The sequence below is a fragment of the Gobius niger genome (genome assembly GCF_951799975.1).
Source record: "Gobius niger genome assembly, chromosome: 2".
NCBI lineage: Eukaryota > Metazoa > Chordata > Actinopteri > Gobiiformes > Gobiidae > Gobius > Gobius niger.
Window position 1 is genome coordinate 40,549,460 of NC_136853.1, and position 24,406 is coordinate 40,573,865.

General features: G+C 40.7%; 1 protein-coding gene across 1 annotated transcript; it reads right to left on the bottom strand.

Moving 5' to 3' along the window:
- Positions 1-9,010: 9,010 nt before the first annotated feature.
- On the bottom strand, positions 9,011-20,362 carry LOC306959934 (NXPE family member 3-like; the record flags this gene model as incomplete). Its single annotated transcript, XM_079552189.1, has 6 exons — positions 9,011-9,561; positions 10,833-11,027; positions 16,465-16,532; positions 19,136-19,431; positions 19,689-20,145; positions 20,340-20,362. The coding sequence occupies 6 exons, from the start codon at positions 20,360-20,362 to the stop codon at positions 9,011-9,013; spliced, it is 1,590 nt and encodes a 529-aa protein (XP_079408315.1).
- Positions 20,363-24,406: the final 4,044 nt, after the last annotated feature.

Below are 24,406 nucleotides of genomic sequence, written 5' to 3' on the forward strand. Positions count from 1 at the left end.
GTGTTTTCTGGAGGTATTTTTCAAACCCGGAAGACAAAACGCTTCGATTCAGTTAACTCCGCCCCCTCTCTCTGCACATACAACTTTACCGTATTATAAATAAACAACAATAAGTGAAGATACTTCACAATGCAGTTATACGGAGTTGACATCTGCAACACAGCTTCATAAATGGCTAACACACAAGCTAATATGCTAACACACATGCTTGACTCACCGCTCTGGTCCATCGCTGTTTACATTATGGGACTTGCGTTGGTTATAAAAGTTAATCCACTTTGGTTCTGGCGAAGGTTCACCAAACATCCATCAGAGACAGTCACAGAAAAACAATATTTTGGTGATAGTCGCTGAATCCCGGAGAAAAAAAACACTTCTGATGAGAATGGCCTCTGCTTGAAAAAGGTTGAATAAAGTCCTCGTAGCCAAATGCGCTTCTTTTTCTCCGTCCGTGACATTATCGTTAGGTAAGAATAAAGAACAGGTGTGTCCAGAATAGGATATAATGAGCATCTTCACAGCTGCAGACCTGGAAGCACCTCGGGCACATCCTTTTTTTTTTTTTTTCCTTCACTTTTTTTTCTCTTTGTTTCTCTCTTACGAGAGAAATAATGAAAAGGCTATTTTACAAATTAAAATCAGGCTGTAAGACATTGCATCACACACGTCGAACACTTCCGTTCCGCTGTTACGACACAACTGAACAGGTCAGTCGTTCACCAGGAGAGAGCGGAGCAGCTGCTCAGAGAGCAGGATTCAGGAGGATTGCTGAGAGCTGCGTGAATGAAGCCGCAAACCACTCTGGGGGTGTTTTTGATAAGGAAATAGCAAAACAACATGGCTAAAAGCTCTAAAAAGTCGATTTTGCATGATATAGGACCTTTAAGACAATGCCTGTGTGTCTGGACTGTGAGCTGCAGCAAGCTTTGCATATTTTTGTCTTCAGTACTTTCACACTCTGCTATGAGAGTGTAATACTGCGTACAGTCTTATTGCAAATATATTAAGAAAATTAATTAAAACAGCGAAAAATGTTAAGTATTTTTCGCTGTTTTAATCCATTTTCTGGTAGTGGCTGCCGTCGAAGGCGTCATTGCTACCCGGGCCGAAATGAAGTCGCTAATCAGTCCGGTTGTGTATTTTGAGGCGGTTTGTTATGTTCTCTAAAAACAGTGTGTGGATGAAGTTACAGTTGCACTTGGCTAACTTAAAACATCCATCCACAGAAAATGGGGTTTTCCGTGGTCAGTCTGCATCCTGCTGTCTTGCCATGTCCATAAATGTGTATAATTCTTCCAAGCAACATCGTGGACAAATGGATTTCAAAATATGGAGTTTGATGTACTATGACATATCTTATGTTTTGCTTTTAAATAATTGTTTATCGTGAAACAACGAGAAATTAAGCTATGGTGAGCAATGAAATAAATTATACTGTTAACTTAAATATCATTTCTGCCTCTGCCTAAATCAAGGTGGCGTTGTCTGTTTTTTTTTTTTTCATCTATCCATCCATCCATTTTCTTCCGCTTTATCCGGGGCCGGGTCGCGGGGGCAGCAGTCTCAGCAGTCTCAGCAGAGATGCCCAAACTTCCCGGTCCACACACACCTCCTCCAGCTGGTCTGGGGGGACCCTGAGGCGACACCAGGCCAGCTCGGAGACATAGTCCCACCACCGTGTCCTGGGCCTTCCACGAGGCCTTGTCCCACTAGGACATGCCTGGAACACCTCCCGCGGGAGGCGACCAGGAGGCATCTGAAACAGATGCCCGAGCCACCTCAGCTGGCTCCTTTCGACGTGAAGGAGCAGCGACTCTACTCCGAGACACTCGTGATTATTCCTCTGGTCTCACGTGATTATTCCTCTAGTCTCATGTGATTATTCCTCTAGTCTCATGTGATTATTCCTCGAGTCTCATGTGATAATTCCTCGAGTCTCATGTGATTATTCCTCGAGTCTCATGTGATAATTCCTCTAGTCTCATGTGATTATTCCTCTAGTCTCAGGTGATTATTCCTCGAGTCTCATGTGATAATTCCTCGAGTCTCATGTGATTATTCCTCTAGTCTCATGTGATAATTCCTCGAGTCTCATGTGATAATTCCTCTAGTCTCATGTGATTATTCCTCGAGTCTCACGTGATTATTCCTCGAGTCTCACGTGATTATTCCTCGAGTCTCACGTGATTATTCCTCTAGTCTCATGTGATTATTCCTCGAGTCTCATGTGATTATTCCTCTAGTCTCACATGATTATTCCTCTAGTCTCATGTTATTATTCTTTGACTCTCATGTGATTATTTCTCGAGTCTCACGTGATTATTCCTCTAGTCTCATGTGATAATTCCTCGAGTCTCATGTGATTATTCCTCTAGTCTCATGTGATAATTCCTCTAGTCTCATGTGATAATTCCTCGAGTCTCATGTGATTATTCCTCTAGTCTCATGTGATAATTCCTCGAGTCTCATGTGATTATTCCTCTAGTCTCATGTGATAATTCCTCTAGTCTCATGTGATAATTCCTCGAGTCTCATGTGATTATTCCTCTAGTCTCATGTGATTATTCCTCTAGTCTCATGTGATTATTCCTCTAGTCTCATGTGATTACACTGCGTTCCAAATTATTATGCAAATGACATTTTTCTCTGATTTTCTAAATTGTCAACTCAAATGAGAGTCAGCATAATTTTTAAGTCTTTAACTGGTAGAGGATCATTTAAATGTGGTGGAAAAAATTTCCTAGTGATAACAGTATTTTTTTCAAAAATAAATATAGTAAAAACCTCAAAATCCACTGTTCCAAGTTATTATGCAACTCATCGTTTCAGTACATTTTAAAGCTTGTAATTAACTGAAAATGGTCATTTGTTGAATTTGTAGCATTAGGAGGTCATACTTACTGAAATCAAAAGCTATTTCAATCAAAAAAATATTAACAGGTCAAGTTATATTTTAACATAGGAGCCCTTGTGTGATCGCAGCTTCAAAATTCTTAAATCCATTAAAATTGTAAGTTTTTGGACAGTTTCTGCTTGGATTTCTTTGCAGGATGTCAGAATAGCCTCCCAGAGCTGCCGTTTGGATGAAAGCTGCCTCCCACCGTCATATAAGTTTTTTTTGTTGAGGCTCCAAAGGTTCTCAATAGAGTTGAAGTCAGGGGAGGAGGGGGTCCACATCATGAGTTTCTCTCCTTTTATGCCCAAAGCAGCCAGTGATGCAGAGGTTTTCTTTACAGTAGGACATGGTGCGTTGTCATGCATGAAGAGGATTTTGTTCGGGAAAGCACAGCTCTTCTTTTTGTAGCATAGAAGACAGTGGTCAGTCAGAAACTCCACATATTTTTCAAAGGTCATTTTCACACCTTCAGGGAGCCTAAAAGGGCCTAATGGGGCCGACCAGCTCTCTCACCATGATTCTGGCCCAAAACATGACTCCGCCCCCTCCTTACTGACGTCACAGCCTTGTTGGGACATTGTGGTCATTCACCAACCATTCACTACTCCATTGAGTTAACCATCCAGGGTCACACGGCCTCATCAGTGAACAAGACTGTTTGAAAATGAGTCCTCATGTATTTCTGAGCCACTGCAGCCGTTTCTGTTCATCAGCTTCAATTAACAGTTTAGTAAGGTTTATGCACAACTGCGGCCTCTGGAGGGTCCTACACCTTGATGTTTGGGAGACTCCAGAGGCACCAGCAGCTTCAAATACCTGTCTGCTGCTTTGTAGCATCTGTTCTCTTAATCTGATGTGTTTGTCTGGCAGAAACCGTCCATATTGTGCCTTTATCGGCACAAAACGGAGTGTGCTCTGAATCATCCACAAATCTCTTATCAGTACGATGATTACACTTAATCTTTCATGAAATATCGAAGGTTTTCATACCTAGACCAAGGCATTCAACTATGTCACACTTTTCATCAGCAGACAGACCTTTTTTCTTTACCATATTGCTTGAAAATGATGATCTGCATAATAATGTGGAACACCCTTTTTCAGTAGTTTTTCCCTTAACTGGGCTTAACCCGACAACTAATCATCCCAGGTCTCTGAGATTTATGTCAGTGATTCATAGAGCCCCAAGACACGATACCATCCATGAGTTTCATTATTATTGCTTTTTTTTTTACCTTTTTGACACAAAAATCCAATTTGCATAATAATTTGGAACGCAGTGTATTCCTCTAGTCTCATGTGATAATTCCTCGAGTCTCATGTGATTATTCCTCTAGTCTCATGTGATTATTCCTCGAGTCTCATGTGATAATTCCTCGAGTCTCATGTGATTATTCCTCTAGTCTCATGTGATTATTCCTCTAGTCTCATGTGATTATTCCCGCGAGTCTCATGTGATTATTCCTCGAGTCTCATGTGATTATTCCTCTAGTCTCATGTGATTATTCCTCTAGTCTCACGTCATTATTCCTCTAGTCTCAGGTGATTATTCCTCTAGTCTCATGTTATTATTCCTCTAGTCTCACGTGATTATTCCTCTAGTCTCATGTGATTATTCCTCTAGTCTCACGTGATTATTCCTCTAGTCTCACTTGATTATTCCTCTAGTCTCATGTGATTATTCCTCGAGTCTCATGTGATTATTCCTCTAGTCTCATGTTATTATTCCTCCAGTACAGCTCAGCGGCAACTCACTAAATGCATGAATAAATATATCGGCATTTTATTGGCCGATGACCAATACCCAATACTGTAAAATAACCATATACTGCATATTGACCTGTGTGAACCACTTAAGATTTCTCTTTGCCTCTTTGTTTTGTGTTGTCTTTACCTTAGTGTTACAGAGAGAAAAGATGAAAACCGTTGTGAGCAGCAGAATAAGGATGACAAATGTCTTCTTTTGGCATTCTTTTAGCTTCATGCTGGTGCTTCAGCTTCAGTCCCTGCCACAAAAGAACAGTTCATTTAAAACAGAAATGAACAAATGATCACACATATGAAAAAAAAACATGATTTACTTGATGATTACTGTAGGTTGGGCATCTGAAATATGCTGAATCATAAAAAAATATCCTTTATTGGCACAAGATTATATCATATAGCCTGCTCTGCCTTACACTGATCCATTATTTCTGGATTACCAAAGACATTGATTACATTGTTGTTATCAGTATCTATCGGGCAAGTGTTGAAGATAACAATGTGCAGAGCTGAAATGTCATCTTTGACACATATTAACTTTAATGTCACTTAGCCTGGATCACTCCCACATAATAACTGAACACAGTCGAAACAAAGCTACTTTTCTTTCATTTATTTGTAATTCTTTCTCTTTATACGAGGCTTAGTTCTGACTGAGTGAAGAGTGGGAAGAGACGTGAACACACAATGGAGCACAGTGTTCTGCCATATATACAGCTGCCTTAACCTTTATGTCGATTGTCCAAGAGTTTGGATGCAAGAGCGAATAGAGAAAAGAGGATACAGTGGCTACAGGTCAATGGATAAACAGTCCCCGCGAACACAACGGGACAAGATAGGTATAAAAAGATATGAAATGTTTTTAAATCATAAAAATGAAATGAACAGCAGTGAAAGTGGGACAGGTCATGTGATGCAGTGGGACATCGAGGGACATGTGAAAATTCAAACTTAGATTACACGAAGATCACAATACACAATATTCTAATCCGGAAAGTATTTTATGCAAAATGAATGCCTTAAATGCATTAATCTATTGAGCAGAGGAAAGGAGTAAAATAATGAAAATCCATGTACCATACTTCCAAAAATACCAAACAATGAATTCATGCCATAAGCATCAAGAATTGTAGATTTAATGCCGACTTGAAACAACTGTAATGATTTTCAGTGACATTTAAAGCCTTCATTTTGGCACAATTCTTTAATGACTCAGAAAAGTCGGAAACACTGGAGGATTATTTGTCAAATTTGCAAATCTTTACAGGTGGGACGGGGGACAAAGGTCCAAATGGCTGTGAAGTGCAAACAAAAAAGGAACAGGTGGTCACACTATGCATATAAAATTATAAAATATTAAGTTCCCCAATAGTGTTTTACAAAACCGGACCAAAATAGGACCTAAAGCTGTCAGAAAATAGTCAGTGATGGATTCAATAAACAATAGGCTACTTAAGAAAATCCAATATTGTCCAACTATCTGATATAAACTGCTGTCTTTCCTCTGCAAATTTAAGTACAAGAAAATACCCATGATGAAGTCCTCAAGAGCTCTCAGAGAAATTGTAATATGCATAAAATGCCTACCTGCGTACCTGTTCAAAGTCTTGGATCTGAGATCATAAAGGTGCGTACGTGTGGCTGGCTCTGAATTTTCCAACACATCATCTTTAAGCTCCTCCTTTGAATCACTATCTCTCTCTGTAGACAGTTCCTGGTTTGCTTACCAAAAAAGAGAAGTGTTTGAGCAATGCAAATAATATGTAAATGTTCAAGGTTCAAATTTTACAATTTTGTGTATAGTCAATTTCAACGCCAACATTATTTCTTTATCCTTCATGTTTGTTGTTTTCAACTCAGCTGCCCCTTCCAACATAACATTTCTCAACCTGTAGTACATGTACAGCTGGTGGTACTCGGGGTCATCTGTAAATTGAATTTGTTTAATAATTACAGTATAATATAAAGTATATAGGGTAATGCATTTAAGTTGTGTGTGTTTTTCGTATTAAGACATGGTTTAGGCAAGGCAAGTTTATTTGTATGGCACATTTCATGTATATGACAACTCAATGTGCCTCACAGCAACACCAGACAAACAAACACGATAAAAAATGGAATAAAAAGCATTAAAAACAAAAATAACATTACATAAAAAAAATAAGTATATATTAAAATTCCTTAAAATACCATCAATTGCCACAGGCTGCAGTAAATAGGTGCCGTGTCGGCCTGGACTTAAACATTGTCAGGGTTACGTCCTCTCGAAGGCTGTTCCACACCTTTGCTGTGTTTACTCTAAAGGTGTGTAAAATGTTTGTATTACATAGTACGTCTAAACAAATGTTGCCAATGTGAAAGAGTTACACTACATTCCTTTACTTTTGAGTTGTTGTTGTTGGATATTACTGTTTTTCATGTTTTTGTATTACTGTATTATACATATTAAAATGTCTGTCCTTCAAATGTAATTTAGAATTAGACTCATGTCATGTACGTTTTGTAAGACTTATTTTGTTTATTACAGCTTGTTCCAGCTTGAAATGTACATTTTTGTGCTGAAAATGTTCTTTTTAGTCAAATTTTATTAATACAGAGCTTCTTCCATCTTATGTCATTTATATTGTAAATATGCATTTTACAAACATTTGCATCCCTGGTTATAAAATCACAATCAGTTTTAATAAAGCAGAAGCTCATTTTCAGCACTGTCCCTAGATGGGCTTTTATAAAAAGAGCTAAAAGTACAAAACATGTTTAAAGGGGATGAGAAGACAATGACATTTACAGACACTGAACTATAGTACATATAAAAAAAGACAAGGACACTAAACATGAGGGTAACACTTTATTTTACACTACCCTTGATACATTGTACCAAACCTATATTTAGTACAATATAACAATGTGTAATAACTTGTATGTGCATACAAAATGGGATAATGTGTATTACTTTGGAGGTATATAATGTAGTAAGACATAAAACCCTTAGGGTTAGGGTCTTATGTCTTACTACATTATTACATTATGTACCTCCAAATTACTAACATATATTATTCCATTGTGTATGTAACACATAGTTTACATGTTATTACATATTGTTACATAGAATATTACATTGTACTGAATGTGGCAGGTACAGTGTACCAAGGGTAGTGTAAAATAAAGTGTTACCAACATGAATACAATGCTGCTGCTGACACATACATGATTTTGCATGTTTTTTTGCAGATGCCAAACGATGCAGCACTTTTGAGGCCCGCTGACCGTTTCAGTGACCGTCCTAGTGACCGACCCAGTGACTGACCCAGTGACCGACCAAGACCACCGCGCCACACTAGGTCACTTTTGCTGTTGTCTTTTACTGTGAAAATAAATTTGCAGCGCGTGGCTTTCATAGGGCACTCTCATCACCCTTGTACTCGTACTCGTACTCATTGTGTTTCGTACAAGGGTCTGGATCTTCACAATTGAGCTCCGTTATCAGGTGGGAGGGGTGAACTCCTTTGAAACGATTGTATCTGATTTTCGCCAGCGTTTGGTCGTGACATATGTAATGCGCCCGAGCCACTTCTATGACAGATAAAGCCGTGTTCCGTCACAGACATAAGAATTGGTCTTAAAGATGAGATCATCTAATGAAAAATCTACGGAAAGTCTTTAATGAAACCATAAGTCCATCCATGAAGGTACATAACACCATGAAAATGACTTTTGTCTGTATTTCTTCACAAGGAAATTTTCATATCTCCTTTGCAAATGGCTCCTGAATGTGCTCTGGATGAGTCATTTAAACTCGGCTCTGCAACAAATGGATTTGAATTCACCACATTTGTTTAAGACTAATCCAAGCCTTGAGGAGGATCACCTGCTGTCGTTGATGGACGTCTACAGCCAAATCTGCTCCAGGAACATCCAAAGCTCAAGTTAGTCATTCCGCAACGCTCTGGACAAAAACCTGCTTTCATGCCAGTCAGGCACATCCCTGGAAAAATGTGGTGAACTTTGAAAAATACCTTCTTTTTTTTTGCCTGAGATATGCATGTACTGTGCCATTTTGCAGACAATATTTTTTCCAATATTGATACTGTGAAAGTTGTGCAATGTGAAAGTAAACAACTGAAAACCACATAATATGTTGATCCTAAGGAGAGGCATTATTTTAGCTTGTCTCAACTATCTTATGTAGCCTATGTATCTATCTTTTAAGTTGTTGGAAAATCAAAATGTAACATTTTTTGTTGCATTATATTTAAAAATCACTAGTGATGGTGGGAAAAAGAAAAAAAAAGAACAGACAAAATACTCTTCAATATTTACATGTGTGTCTTGGCTCCACACATAATAACTTCAGCCTCCCTTATTTGGGCATGTGTTTGACAGAACGACGTCAATCATGAGTTTGATGATTTCTGGTTGGGGATGGAGGCTATGAGGAAGGTAATGGGCCTGTCCCATTTCCCAAGCATCCAATAAGAGAACACCCGAATCTTTGAAGACGGCCCGGAGCACTTTGTCTCGCTGCAGGGAGTACCAGTCACTGTTGGTCAGGCTCTCATACAGAGTCAAGTCCTTCATGTTTGCAGTTCGGATGATGACTTTAGTCCCTGGAGCTCTGTTTAGCAGCCGCTGCACTGCCCTGTGAATGGTCATGAGGCGTTGATAGTAGACCTCCAAGGGGAAAGTGCTGAAGTGAGACCAGACACCTATCACGACCACTGTGTTTGGTCCACCGGTCAGTCCGTCCAGTTCATTAGCCACGTATCGCATCTGGGACACAGGAACACCGAAGCGAATGGGAGGACCATGGCAGCGATATGTCACCATGATGTCTTTTTTGTGGTCGACAGCCAAGAACGGACCACTCTGAGGTAAACTGTGCTTGTCAAATGTCAATAGATCTGAAAGACAAAGTCTCATAAATCATGGAATGTAGTGTTGACGCCAAGCCTTGAGAAGACCTTCTAAAATGTATCAAATTCCTTATAATTTTATAATCAGCCTCCTCCTATTCTCCTCAATGCATCGCTTGCCCGCTTGAGTTCAATCCGTACATCAAATGTCCCAAAAGCTGGATCTTCCTCGCTCAGTCACGTGACTCTCATCCGCAGGTCTTTTCTCGTACATATTTTTGTTTCTTAGAATGACTATGTCCATAGCAAACTAGAAAGCTCGATACAACCGTACTTCATAAATACAGTAGATCCATCCAAAGTGTATTTTCTATTTCCTGTGAACCTCATATGCCTTTTGTGATGATGCTAGGAGGTTGACAAATTTAAGTTACATTTGTTCCACCACCGAGTGGATTATAACAACTAAATACAGCCAATCAAATGACAGGCCCCCTGGGAACTCCAGTTTGCTCTGCCCCTGCAGCAGAGGCAGCAGAGGAAAGCTACAAACTGACATATAAAGTACCGGCAATGGGTTTGTGTATTTAAACTGACATTAGATTACACACAGGTAGACTCTATTTAGTCATTGGGTCAACATGTGATCATTCAGAAATCATTAAGCAACTTCTGAAGGCAATTGGTTGCACTAAAAAGAAAGAGGGTAGATTCTTATGCACATCCCACTTTTCAGTTTTTTATTTTTATAAAAAAATCCAGATCATGTATAAATTTCATTTCACTTCACGATTGTGTGTCACTTAGTGTGTGTCTTCCACATGAAATTTCAACTAAATACATTGATGATAATGGTCCATAGCATGGCAAAATATCGAAAAGTTAAAGGGGGGCCCATACTTATGCAACCCACTGTAGTTAATATCTTGTAGAAAATCTCATTCCCACCAATTTTCATCCTTTAAAAACTGCTAATAATAATATTCTATTGCCTACTAATTATTTCCAAATCACTAATAAAATAGGCCGATTACTTACAGTATGAACAGTACTGTAAAGGATTTGATACATTTTCTGTATTTTCTTCTAATCGCACTATTTTTCCTCACAATAATCGTGACACAAAAAGTTAGAATGTGACAACCGCAGTGGGATCAATTAAAAGGTGCCTCTGTGGCTCTTGGAAGTAACACATATATATTCTAATGCAAAAATGAAACCTAGTACTGATTTTCTTTTCTTTTTCCCATTTTACTGTCTCCCACTGCTTAGTTTACAGTATGTACAGTATAAGTGAGCGTGAAAGAAGAAGGTTTTACTTGGTAGTGTTTTTGTGATGTGTTGGTAGAACTGTCTGATGGTAGAGTCTCCAAACAGATACAGCTGTTTCCCCTTGAGACAGGCGGTAATGACTGCGGCGTCGTTTAACTGGTGAAGTGTGGGGCCCCCTATTGGTCGCCACTGGTGCCCATAATAATATCCAGAAGGTCCAGGCTTCACCTTCTTTGTCTCACCTGTTCATCAGAAAATAATATTATTGGTCAAAAACTACATTAAAGAGACTATACAGAGTTTAAAAATGTTAAAAAATTAAGTATTTTCTTCTCATGATTCAAGAATGTCCTATGGTGTAGAATGAGCCCAGACATATTCACCAAATCCTGCACTGTCACTCAAAAAGGTGTTAATTCGGGTCCAAAGTGCCGTCATGCATGAGTTTAATATAGAAGCTGCAGTAACACGTATGACCTGAGGTGGCAGTAGTGAGTATAAAATGGATAACTTGGATCTAGCCCCTTTAACAGCTACTAAACCTACATAATAATAACAATGGTACTTACGGTGGTACTTGCGGTGGTACTTACAATGGTACTTATGGTGGTACTTACAGTGGTACTTACGGTGGTACTTGCGGTGGTACTTACAATGGTACTTATGGTGGTACTTACAATGGTACTTATGGTGGTACTTACAGTGATACTTACAATGGTACTTATGGTGGTACTTACAATGGTACTTACAGTGGTACTTGCAATGGTACTTATGGTGGTACTTACAGTGATACTTATGGTGGTACTTACAGTGATACTTACAATGGTACTTATGGTGATACTTACAATGGTACTTATGGTGGTACTTACAGTGATACTTATGGTGGTACTTATGGTGGTACTTATGGTGGTACTTATGGCGGTACTTACAATGATACTTATGGTGGTACTTACAATGGTACTTATGGTGGTACTTATGGTGGTACTTATGGTGGTACTTACAATGATACTTATGGTGGTACTTACAATGGTACTTATGGTGGTACTTATGGTGGTACTTACAGTGGCACTTGCAATGGTACTTATGGTGGTACTTACAGTGGCACTTGCAATGGTACTTACAGTGATACTTACAATGGTACTTATGGTGGTACTTACAATGGTACTTACAGTGGTACTTGCAATGGTACTTATGGTGGTACTTACAGTGATACTTATGGTGGTACTTACAGTGATACTTACAATGGTACTTATGGTGATACTTACAATGGTACTTATGGTGGTACTTACAGTGATACTTATGGTGGTACTTATGGTGGTACTTATGGTGGTACTTATGGCGGTACTTACAATGATACTTATGGTGGTACTTACAATGGTACTTATGGTGGTACTTATGGTGGTACTTATGGTGGTACTTATGGTGGTACTTACAATGATACTTATGGTGGTACTTACAGTGATACTTACAATGGTACTTATGGTGGTACTTATGGTGGTACTTACTGTTAGAGGATAACATTAAATCGCTATTTATCATACTGGGTCAGGCTGTACAGTCGTACTATCTCTGTCATAGCCTTGACTGTGGTGCTCAGGCGCCCACTCTCTGCCACTGAATGCTTGCGTATCAGTATGACGCTCTGAGAGGGTATTTATCCCTCTTCTGTGGAAGCATAGACAGACTTGAATGGTAGGACTAGCGCAATGTCTCGAGTTCATGTCTCCGGGTCCCGCACCGATGGTAAATAAACTTCTCCTGCATAAGACATCCAGACTGCTGCCTGTCATTCATCTATCCTCTCGAACACCATTGTTATTTCTCTAACACTTACAGTGGCACTTGCAATGGTACTTATGGTGGTACTTACAGTGGCACTTGCAATGGTACTTATAGTGGTACTTACAGTGATACTTAATTCTAGGTACTTATAGTGATACTTATGGTGGTAATTACAGTGGTAAATTCTAGTAATAATAGTGGTACTTCTGGGTACTTATTGTGGTACTTAAAGGATACTATAGTGAGAATTACAAGGTATGTACTTCTAGATACAGTGGTAACTCTTAGTAATGAAGGTTGTACTTCTTGTTTGACTTCTGTGTGTAGAAGTACCACATTTACTACCTATGAATTGCTGCTGTAGTATCCTTGAATTACCAATAAGTAAGATAAGATAAGATAAGATAAGATGGTACTTTATTGATCTCACAGATGGAGAAATTGCATTCGATGAGAGAGCATCCGGCAGCAGCACCCATTCAGTGCGCACCACTCTTTTTTTTTTCTTTGGTGAAAGATGGTTGTGTCGCGGCCGCCATCTTCACTGTTTTGGTCACAGGAGGAGCACTGGTTGATGGGAAATCCGTAGACGATGACCACGGCGGTGGAGCTCTTGCGCTTGGCCACGATGTTCTTGGCCACACAGGTGTAGTTGGCCGTGTCGGACAGACGCGCCTGCTTGATGATCAGGTTGTGTCCACGGTGATGTAGAAGTTCCTGTCCTCGGCCGGGTCGATGATCTCGTTGTCCTTCAGTCACTCCACCCGCATGACCTTGGAGGATGGAGAAACTGTTGCTGCCCTCTGTCTCCTCTGATCATCTGAAACGGTGCACCGCCTCCTGGGCTTGTCCCCGTCTCAGAGCGTGGTGTCCTGCACTGGTCAGCTCCACCTCGTCCTTCCTCTTCCTCCTGCACAGCTCCCTCCACAGTCTATCACCATCTCCTCGTTGGTCCCTTTTGTTGTTTCCTGTAGCTCCTCTTGTGACGCCTCCTCCGTGCTGCAGGTGTGGGGGCTCTTGGTGCCTCTTCACTGTTCAGTGTCTCAGAAGAAGATGTTTGTAGATCTCAAATGGGTTTAGCTGATAAGCTAGCAGTTTGTTTACCTTCAAAAAGCTGCTTTCTTCAGGACCCTTTTGGACTCTCAAAGTAAACAAATCCACCAAACCTCCACAAAAACACGATAAAGATGTACAAAAGTATCCAGAAAAACAACGTGGTTCGCAGAAAAAGGCAAACAATTCACTGAAAAAAGCTAACAATTCAGCTGCACCAGGAGAGAGAGAGAGAGTACCATAGATGTATCACTGTAACTACTAGAAACTATCAATTAAAGTACCAAAGTAAATAGAAGTACAACCTTCATTACTAAGAGCATTACCACTGTATCTCTTAGTAACGAGAGATACAGTGGTAACTCTGTGTCTCCCTAACCCTAATCCTAACCCCCAACCCTGATTACTACTTTTAGTACCACAGCAAGAACCTAGAAATACCACTGTAAATGCTAGTACTTACAACTGTAAGTACCACAATAAGTACCTAGAATTACCACTGTAAGTACCACTGTAAGTACCACTGTAAGTACCACGGACTTACCGGCCCGTAACGTAAAGTGTTACCCTGTTGCTAACACTCTGAATACCCGACTGCTAACGCTGGAATACTACTACATGGAATACTACTACAGAAGTTTGTTTTTCTGCGTGAAACCAGTGAACTCTTTCAGGCTAACTTTTCCAGTGCGACTGATGAAGCCCTGGCTGTAAGCATGCACAGCGCCCCCTGCTCACCGCTACGTTTCCCAAGCCAGCTCCTTCAGAGTGTGTTTCAAGACAGAAGGATGTAGCACGGATTTGCATAACTCTACATTGAAAATAACTGAGCGACGAAAATGGATTTGATCACAATAGTGAATGAGTTTGCTGAGCAGAAGGCCCGCTGTGGTTACTTCTGACGGGTGAGTGAAAGTTTGTTTTTTTTGGCTTGTGGCTGCTGTGTCTGTTTGCTTTTTGACGAGGCCATTGTTGTGCTGTAAGCTAATGTGGTAAGCTAACGTGGTGTGTTCAGTGGGTTGGATGGCACTAATGACCGTGTGTGCGTTCTTCTTTCCCTCTGGTCAAATGTGTGTGTGTTGGGATGATGTTGCTAGTTGTCATTGTGTTGCTAGTTGCTGTAGAGGTAGGCTCTATGGGAAGTGGGTTTATGCAAGAGATATTTATTCATATATTACCTGTTTGCAAACCTATTTGCTTTTTTTCTTTGATGGCTCATTTTTCTTGCTTTTGGTCTTTTCTCCCCCCTGTGCTTTACAGCTTTACGGGGGGAGTGGGTCTGGCTTATCTAAATGAGATGTAAATGAGCCCCTATTGTCACTCGAGCAGCAGAGAGAGGCGAGAACAGCCCCAAAGTTCAGAGGCCGATTCCTTTGGTTAGAATTCTTCTGGGTCTTTAACTTCAAATTGCTCTCACTTCTCCAAATATTAGCAGATTTCCATATGTTACACATTGTTGGAAAGCTTGGACACTACACTTTAACAATCTGTGAAAAGCTCAAAATGCCCTAGAACCGACTTGTGTCCCTGGTTCCTGTGACTGGGCACAAATAGTAAATAAAGTGCAACACATTTTAAAAACAGTCTAATCCTCACAGCCATTAACACACTAAACAATCCATAATTAACGCTCCTACAGTCTCACCTGTATTTTGTTATTAATTGGGCAAAACTATATAATAATAGATTGCTCTGCATTAAAATGTAGGTTTAACCTGAAGCATGTGTGTTCAAACTGTTTCTTTTCCAAAACAGAACAAGTATTCAAGGTGATGTACCAGTCTAATCACTCAAAGTGAGCACAAAACCTTGATTTTGTAACATTTGACCTGCTAGAGGGCTTGCATTGGACTGTCAATTAGCTCACTCAAACTTGTGTTTGTCTGTTTGAACAGCAAGTTTGTCCCTTCAATTCTCGTAACTTGAGCCACATAGGAAAATTAACCATCTTTTATGACACGACAGTAATTGTTAAGGGCATTTGTTCAAGAGTCCATAGGTCACCGTTTCAATCCAGCTCCAACATTGTATTCGGCCAAGACTCCACGGCACATAAGTATTCCGTCAAAGACCATTAGGTAGGTGTGCCTGATCAGCTTATCGTGTCTTTCACTTGTCATTCTTCAATTCTTGCAAAAATATCATCTTTGTGTTCAGTAAAACAGGCAGGGGCGTCGGACTGTGGGGGTAGAGGGTGCTGAGCACCCTGGGCACAGAGCAGGGTGGGGACCTCAAAAGTGCTGCTATAAAAGTGTTCTCCATTGCACCTTCTAAATGTATTGTTAAATAACACAATTTAAAATATTTGATTTCTGACTATTTGCACCCCCTGAGTGTTCACGAGAGCTGTTGTAAGAAGTGAATTTCTCCATTGTGAGATCAATATGGTTGTATCCCTTGCTCAGTTCGCGCATATTGAGGCGTAGTCTAGTTATAGGAGCCCCTTCGTTTAGGCCCATAAACTGTAAGTCAGTATTTAACACAGGCTTGTCATTCTAACCTTTAACATTTAATGGGGTTCGGAACCCCGGCCCATATGTATGTATCTTATTTAATCCCACAGTTGGGTCACACCATGGGAAACAGGAACATTAGCCTAAATAATTCTTTAAAAAAGAAGGTAAAAAACAAACAAATGGCTAAATAAAATAAATCAGATTAAGAACAAATAATCACACACTGGTAAAATAGCACATACATTCTACAGTAAAAAAAACAACAATAAAAACATATACTTTTTATCTACATGATCTGGCGACCTCGTGAATTTAGGTTGAGAACTGTTCGAGATAATGTTCATGCTAGATTGCTAGCATGAACGAGCTTCAGTCCATTATTTTTTACCTGGTTTTGGCGAAATGTTGATGGACGAGTTTTCCACGGCCTTAAGAAGGACTTTCATGTTGCTGCCCCTGACAAAACAAACAAAACACTTGAGTTGGTAGTTCTCATATGGCTTGTACAAATACATAAAAAGACAATACATTTTTCCTTAAAGTGCATATGACACATTAGATTCACCCAGTTTTCCTAAGTTTTGCATTTTTTGTGATGTTTTTTTACTTCACTCCCTGATTGCCTCCTCCTGCCAAGTAACATCTTTGGTTTTACATTATTAGGGATATAGGTCATGCATTTGACCCATCCTTCGATGCTGCTGAGGCGACTCATAGGAGCAGTGAGAAAACACAGTGCAGCGCCCGAGAACATTCTCCAGATGTTGAGCAAGGGCGAGTGGTCAAAATCACCTGGCTGGAGGATTAACCTATTGTGCATGTTTTTTTCTTGATGAACACGATAAAAGAGTCAGGACGTTTCCTGGTGGGCCACGGTACTTTTGGGCTGGCATAAAATAAAATGTATTAAGAATGGACTCTCACAGTTGTACTATTACAGGCCCAAAGGCTTTAACTGGGCTGCAGCAGGAGCCTGGACTGCTGTTTTAGACATAAATAATGTTACACATACATTTTTTGTCTTGCAAATCGATCAAATAAGGACTGAGGTGTTGAAATCAGAAAGAACTGTCGCGCTTCGCATTCAGTGCGCTGAAGCAGATATCAGGGGTGTTAGGTTGAACATCCCTGCTAGTTAGATTGAGTTGGTGCAGTCCAGCAGAGATAATGCAAAAGTAGGCTCGTTCCAGATGAGCCAGACGGACGCAGTTTTGACAGCCGACTGCACACGCACGGTGCATGTTAGATTTCTATCCGACTTGCCCCATACAGGCTCTGATGTCACGGGCACGTGGGGCACGGAAAGATCGTGAGACCAGCCGCTGCATCTATCCAAAGGCTCCTGCAGCGGCTCCATGGCCCCGTGCATGACGGGAAAACCCTACCCATCAGTGGCTCACGCTCAGGTGATTGGATACGAGGTACGGGGTCACCATAGAGACAAATGAGGGAGGCGAAAATACTCAAAATACACATCATTGGGAAAACATAATCACGGCAAACCAAACATGCATATAAAACCAAACAGAAATATAACAATATATGCCATCCCATTTTGTCTGGATTACACGTTCATGAACTTTCGTTCAATGAGCACGTTCAGGTACATCATTGATCATCTTCATGCATGACAATGTACCATGTAAAGCTGTACGTATTTCTGGGCCCACTGCAGCCGTTTCTGCTCGTGAACATTCAACAGTTTAAGGGAGGCCGGATAGAAGGTTTATGCACAACTGCAAGCCTCTGGAGGGTCCTACACCTTGATGTTCGGGAGACTCCAGAGGCACCAGAAGCTTCCAATACCTCTTTGCTGCTTTGTAGCAGCTGTTCTCTTAATCTGATGTATTTGTCTGGCAGAAACCAAACTCATTGTGCCTTTATCTGCACAAACCTAAGTGTGCTCAAAATCAACAGTACAATAATTACACTAAATCTTTCATGAAATATCGAAGGTTTTCATATCTAGTCCAAGACGTTCCACTATTTAAGTTCTCTTACAGACTGCATGCATATCCAAGAGCCGAGAGCACGGCCTCGTGGCAATATACACACTGGCAGAGAGCAGAGAGAAGCAGCTGCAGCCTCTGCCTCTGTGTTTCATATGGTGAAGCTGTTCAGCTTCAGGAGGGTAAATGGTCTGAACTTATATAGCGCTTTTCCACCTACATTAGGCACTCAAAGCGCTTTACAGCAAGGATCCACTCACCCATTCATACTCTCATTCATACACCAATGTACGCAGACACTGGGGCAATGTGGGTGAAGTGTCTTGCCCAAGGACACAACGACAGTGTGCACTTTAAGGAGGTGGGATTCGAACCCCCGACCTTCCGATCATGAGACGACCCGCTCTACCAGCTACTGCGCCACTGTCGAGGGGAGCATTTCCCCACAGAACTAAAGATAAAAAGCTGAGTAGGTTTGTCTTCCCCTCTGGTTATGCTGTAAGTAAGTGTAAGTCTTTTGCAAAAAGTCTCTAATTCTTCTCAAAACCAGCCAAATTTCCGTCTAATGTTCAAAACCCGCAGGAGGAACATGTAGCGATGCACAGGTCTTCATGCTTCAATAAATGAATATTTTCTATCAGGAGATCAGGAGCGGCTCGGGTGTAAAAGCAAAGCACGTTCTCATCTGCTAAACAGGAAGCAAATTGAAGCGGCCCTTCCACAGAGTACTTTGTAAACATATTATCTTGAGAAAACGTGTGCAGTGTGTAAGAGCCGTAACACACTGATTGCGTCACTCTGACGCATGAACCGCTCACACAGCGAATTATTCACACAAGTGCGCACCTTCACATAGACAATTTACAGAAATGTTCCTCCTGTCCATTGGCCAGGGTTGCTCAGATGCAGCAACTTTCTGTTTTTGCTTTTGGTCAGTTGTGTTCTATAAGTCAAACCTTGATTTTCTTGTTTTTTCCCCTTTTTGTAAAGAAATTCCTTTTACCTTTAAAACAACAACAATAACCACCTGGAAACATCTACACGGTCATTGTGCCAACTCCTAGACCCATAGCACGCTACACATACAAACACACAAAAAATGTATCATACTTTTGGAAGAGAGTCGCTTCTTCCTTGCTGATTTTCTGGCTAAATCCACCAAAAGTGTGGCTGACTCGGGTGTTACAGTCCAGTCCACTGGGTTTGTAGCAGAACCACTGCTCCCCAGTGTTCAGGTCAGTGAAGTTACATAGAGGAGCCCTGTCTGGATCCAGACACACGTTACAAATGCTTTTCTTAGTGACGCCTCCGAATCTGAAGTCACTGCTAAAGAAGATCCTGTCAGGCTGCTCCTCTGTCAGACGCTTTAATACTGTGATGGACTCACTCGTCTGCACCAGCGTCACCTGTGAAGTAATCACTTAGGTTGAAGATATTTTTGCATACACATGGCACAGCAGTGGGTGATTCAGCCTACTGGCAGGTAGTAAAGGAGACTTTAAAGCTTGTTTGGAGCTAAAGAGTGCTTGCAAAAGAACCCGTCGTATGAACCAACAGTAGGTTTTGAAATCCCATTTGTTCATGGGGCTTCATTTTGCCCATCACTCCTGTCAGGAGGCTGAATTATCTGCAGATACAGTTCCTTATAGTGAATCACTCTCACCTCTATGTCTGCCTTCCCGTTCCACAGCAGAGGAAACACCGCGGTGAACGTCCCATTGAGGTGGTCCTGCACCTGCCCCACCACACCTGCCCCCAGCTCTCGGTTGTGGAGTCTGGAGATGAGAAAGTCCCCTCCGCTCTTCTTTGGGTTTCCATTGTAATCCCTCAACTGGATCCTCACAGTCAGCTCATCCCCAACTCGCCAACCTCCACTACGAGGCACAATGGTGAATGAACTTTTGGCTCCGCTAGTCGTCAGATTCAGTGAAAATGGTTTGGATAAAGGTGTAGTGTCAGGCCATGTTATAGAGTCCAAAAGTCTGGGTCCTTCTTTTGTATTTTTGGGAGAGAGGTACAAGTAACTGCACTGCTGGACGTCAGGTTCAGACCGCACTGTGGATCTGATGGAGGCGCTGGAGGTCTCGAGGTTTGGTAACGTCTTAAAGTCAAACTCTGGTCTTGAGAAGCATCGAGACTCTATTTTATCCCAAATTAAGTTATGGGCCTGTATTCAGAAGAAAAAAATAATCACTATCTTCTAGTAATTTCATGCAAACAGACTAAACTCGAAGTAATTCAAATGTTCCTGATGTGAATACTCGCTGTGCTCTTTTCGGGGCACTGGGTCCTATACAGCTCAGCAGCGACTTACATGCTTGAGTAAATATTCACCATATTCCGCCCCACCCACTTTCACCTCTTTTAGCCTTGTCTCAGCACTTCCGTTGTCCTAACACTTCCGGTCGAGCGCGAAGCCCGTTCAGTTAGCGGACAATGAGGGAAAAAGTTTGCTGCTAAAATCTGATGCCAAGTTGATTGATTTGTGTAAAATGTCCAATGTTCATTTGCACCAACAAGTCAACACTGCACAGTTTCTCTGTGTGGCCTGAAAACGGCTTTGCTTTCATGTAGTAACTGATTTTATGTGGACTTCTCCAGTCCAATGTCAACAGGGAGAAAAGGGTCACAATTCATGGCGGTGCCCACGCGAACGTCCAGAATAAGGTGAATATATAATGGCCAATACCTGATATTGTAAAATAACCATACATATCGACCTGTGTGAACCATTTCGGACTTCTCTTTGCCTCTTTGTTTTGTGTTCTCTTTACCTTACTGAGAAAAAAGATGAAAACTGTGACCATCAGAAAAAGGAGGACACATTTCTTCTTTTTGCGTTTTATGATGTAATCTTTTCGCTTCATGCTTCAGCCCCTGCCACGAAAGAACAGTTCGTTTAAAACAGAAATAAATAAATGATCACACATAAATAAAAAGACATGATTTATTACAGGTCCCCCTCACTTATTTAACTGATTAGATTGGGCATCTGAAATATGCTGTATCAACAAAAATATCATCCTTAATTGGCACAAGATCAGAAAGCTATAAAACTCTATCATATACACCGCGTTCCAAATTATTATACAAATTGTATTTCTGTGTCAAAAAGGGGGGGAAAAAAAACATTTTGCTTTTGCTCTTTTGTCAGTTCTTGGACTATCCATTAAATTTAAGTTGCCGTTCTATTTTGTTTAAATCGTACTAGATACAATGGATACAGGCCGATGGATAAACAGTCCCCGCAAACACAACGGAACAATATAGATATAAAAAGATATGAAATGTTATTAAACCATAAAAATGAAAGGAACAGCAGTGAAAGTGGGACAGGTCATGTGAAAACTCAAACTTATTAGACCAAGATCAGCGCTGAAGTGTTTCCTTTGCAGTTAAATACGTCACACAGTATTCTAATCCGGAAAGTAAGGACACAATATTGTACATTTAATGCAAAATGAATGCCTTAAATGCATTAATCGATTAAGCAGAGGAAAGGAGTAAAATAATGAAAATCCATGTACCATACTTCCTGCTTAAACAAAAATGAATTCATGCCATATGCATCAAGAAATGTAGATTTAATGCTGACTTCAAACAACTGTAATGCTTTTCAGTGAGATTTAAAGCCTTAATTTTGGCACAATTCTTTAATGGCTCAGAAAAGTCTGAAACACTGGAGGATCACTGGCAAATCTAACTTCATTGAAAAAGTGGGACATTATCTTAACAGTTGGGACGGGGACAAAGGTCCAAATGGCTGTTAAGTGCAAACAAAAATGGAACAGGTGGTCACCCTATGCATATAAAATTATAAAATATTAAGAAGCCCAATAGTGTTTTACAAAGCCGGACCTTTAAGATAAGATAAGATAAGATGATACTTTATTGATCTCACAGATGGAGAAATTGCATTCGATGAGAGAGCATCTGGCAGCAGCACCCATTCAGTGCGCACCACTCTTTTTCCACTCTTTTTTTTCTTTGGTGAAAGATCGTTGTGTTAAAGGCTCTATACCTGATTTTTTGATTTGCCAACAATGAAAGGGGAAGCCACTAAAATGAAATAGTAGTTGTGGTCCAAACTTAATCGTAACTTTCCTTATATCTTTGTAGCATCCAAATTCTTTACAGGGACAGGTTTATGGGCAAATTTCACAACCTGCAGGGTCACTTTGCTACAAAATGCTACAAAAATAGTGAAATGAAACAATGAAAAAAATTCATGAAATTCATACAAATAATTTATAATTTGATACACGCTGTTTTGCCTACAAGCATTTGAGTTTGCATATACAGTACTTAAGGACGATCAAATAATTTTCATTCCATTTCTAGAAGTAAAATCAGGTATAGCTCCTTTAAAGCAGTCGGTGAGGGATTCAAGAAACAAAAGGCTACTTAAAAAAGTCCAATATTGTCCAACCAGTGCATATAAACTGCTGTCTTTCCTTTGCAGCATTAAGCACAAGAAAATACCTGTGGTGAAGTCCGCAAGAGCTCTGAAAATTATTGTAATATGCATAAAATGCTCGTACCTGTACAATGGATCTGAGATGGTTTCCTCGTTTGCTTATCAAAGGGAGAAGTGAAGCCAGTGGCCCTGTACTAAGCCACTAGGATGCACAGGTTTAGTAGAGGTTTCGGACACGTATTTCCTTGAGCCCAGAATATATGGTTCAAAAGTCCTTTATGTTGCCATGTAACACGGTCAAAGGACTGTTTCTCCTCACAGGAGCAACACATCACACCCTGAACACCTCCCTCACGCCGGGCTCACACCAAGCGGCAAAAAAACGCTTTCCGTCGCTCAGTTTGCTCTACTTCCTTCGCCAGCCCCCCTTGTGCAGGAGCGCGTGGAGGTGGGTTTGAGACGCAGCTTTTGCGCATGAGCCAATTACGCACAGGTGTCTGTCAGATCTTGTTCTGTGGTTGGTGGTCGCCGCCGGAAATGGCTCTGTATTTGCATAGCGTTGACATTTTTTTAACGCAAGTCTCCGCTGCGGCCGCCCGTATCTCGCCGCTCTCCTGTGGATTTCCGGAGGCTTCTTTCCGGTCGCCAGGCAGCATAGGGAATGAATGGAAGCTCGCCGCTCTCCTCTCTTCCGCCGCTCTAGGTCTGAGCCCGGCGTTAGGCAGAGGTCACACCCTTAACACAGCAGTGACACCTAGAGGCCAGGTGGCACATTTTGGCCACTACACAGAGGTTCCCAAACTTTTTGTTTCCAAAGCAAATAATATCTAAATGTTAAATGTAATGACGTTATAGATTTGTGTACGGTCAGTTTCAACTGCTACATTATTTCTTTATCCTTCATGTTTGTTGTTTTCAACTCAGCCGCCCCTTCCAACATAGTTGTCAGTGGTTCTCAAACTGTATGTACAGCTGGTGGTACTCGGGGTCATCTGTAAATTTAAATTTAATTTGTTTTATAATTATATGGAATATGTAGACTATAGGGAAGTATAATGTAATGCATTTAAGTTGTGTGTGTTTTTCTGACTGGACATGGTTTACTCTGAAGGTGTGTAAAATGTTTGTGTTATATAGTACGTCTAAACCACAAGGCCCGGAGATGATTTAATGTGGCCCTTTGTAGAGCATGAGTAAAAAAATGTAAGTCTCTGGCCCATTCCTGTGCGGAGTTATGAATGTTTAAAGAAATAACCAGAATGCTCACTCCAGCCACTAGGGGGCAGCTTAAATAAAAATAAAAGGAAAGAATTCTACACGTGTCCAGCAGAGGGCACTGACCTAATAAGAGATCAGGATATAAACAGCATTATAGCCACGTGGTAAATGGACAGTCTGCCCCAGGGCGGCGGTGGCTACAATAGTAACTTACTGCCATTGAGTGTAGAGTGAATGAATAATGACTTTATTAATTTCTTTCTGACACGTCACTTAGGACCTGTTTACCATGGGAGACCCTACCAGGGGCACGAAGTCCCCGACAACAGAGCTCCAGGATCAGTCGGGCGCTCAAACCCCTCCACCACGTTAAGGTGGCGGTTCCAGGAGGGGTCAAATGTTGTTATTCATTTTATTGTTGTATATTCCTGTTTTTAATTTTTTTGTCTATCAACTACTGTCACCATGACACGTGCACCTTCTGTACTGTATTAAAATGTCTGTCCTTCAAATGTCATTTAGAATTCATGTACATTTTGTGAGACTTTATGTTTACTGCAGCTTGTTACAGCTTCAAACGTACATTTTTCAATGATTGTGGATACAGTTTTCCTTTCACCTTATGTAATTTCTATTGTAAATATGCGTTTTACACACTTTGCGACCCTGGTTTTAACAATCATAATTTTTGGTTGCTTTTTGCATTAAATTTCAAGCTTAAAATCTTTCCAAAAATGTTAAACATT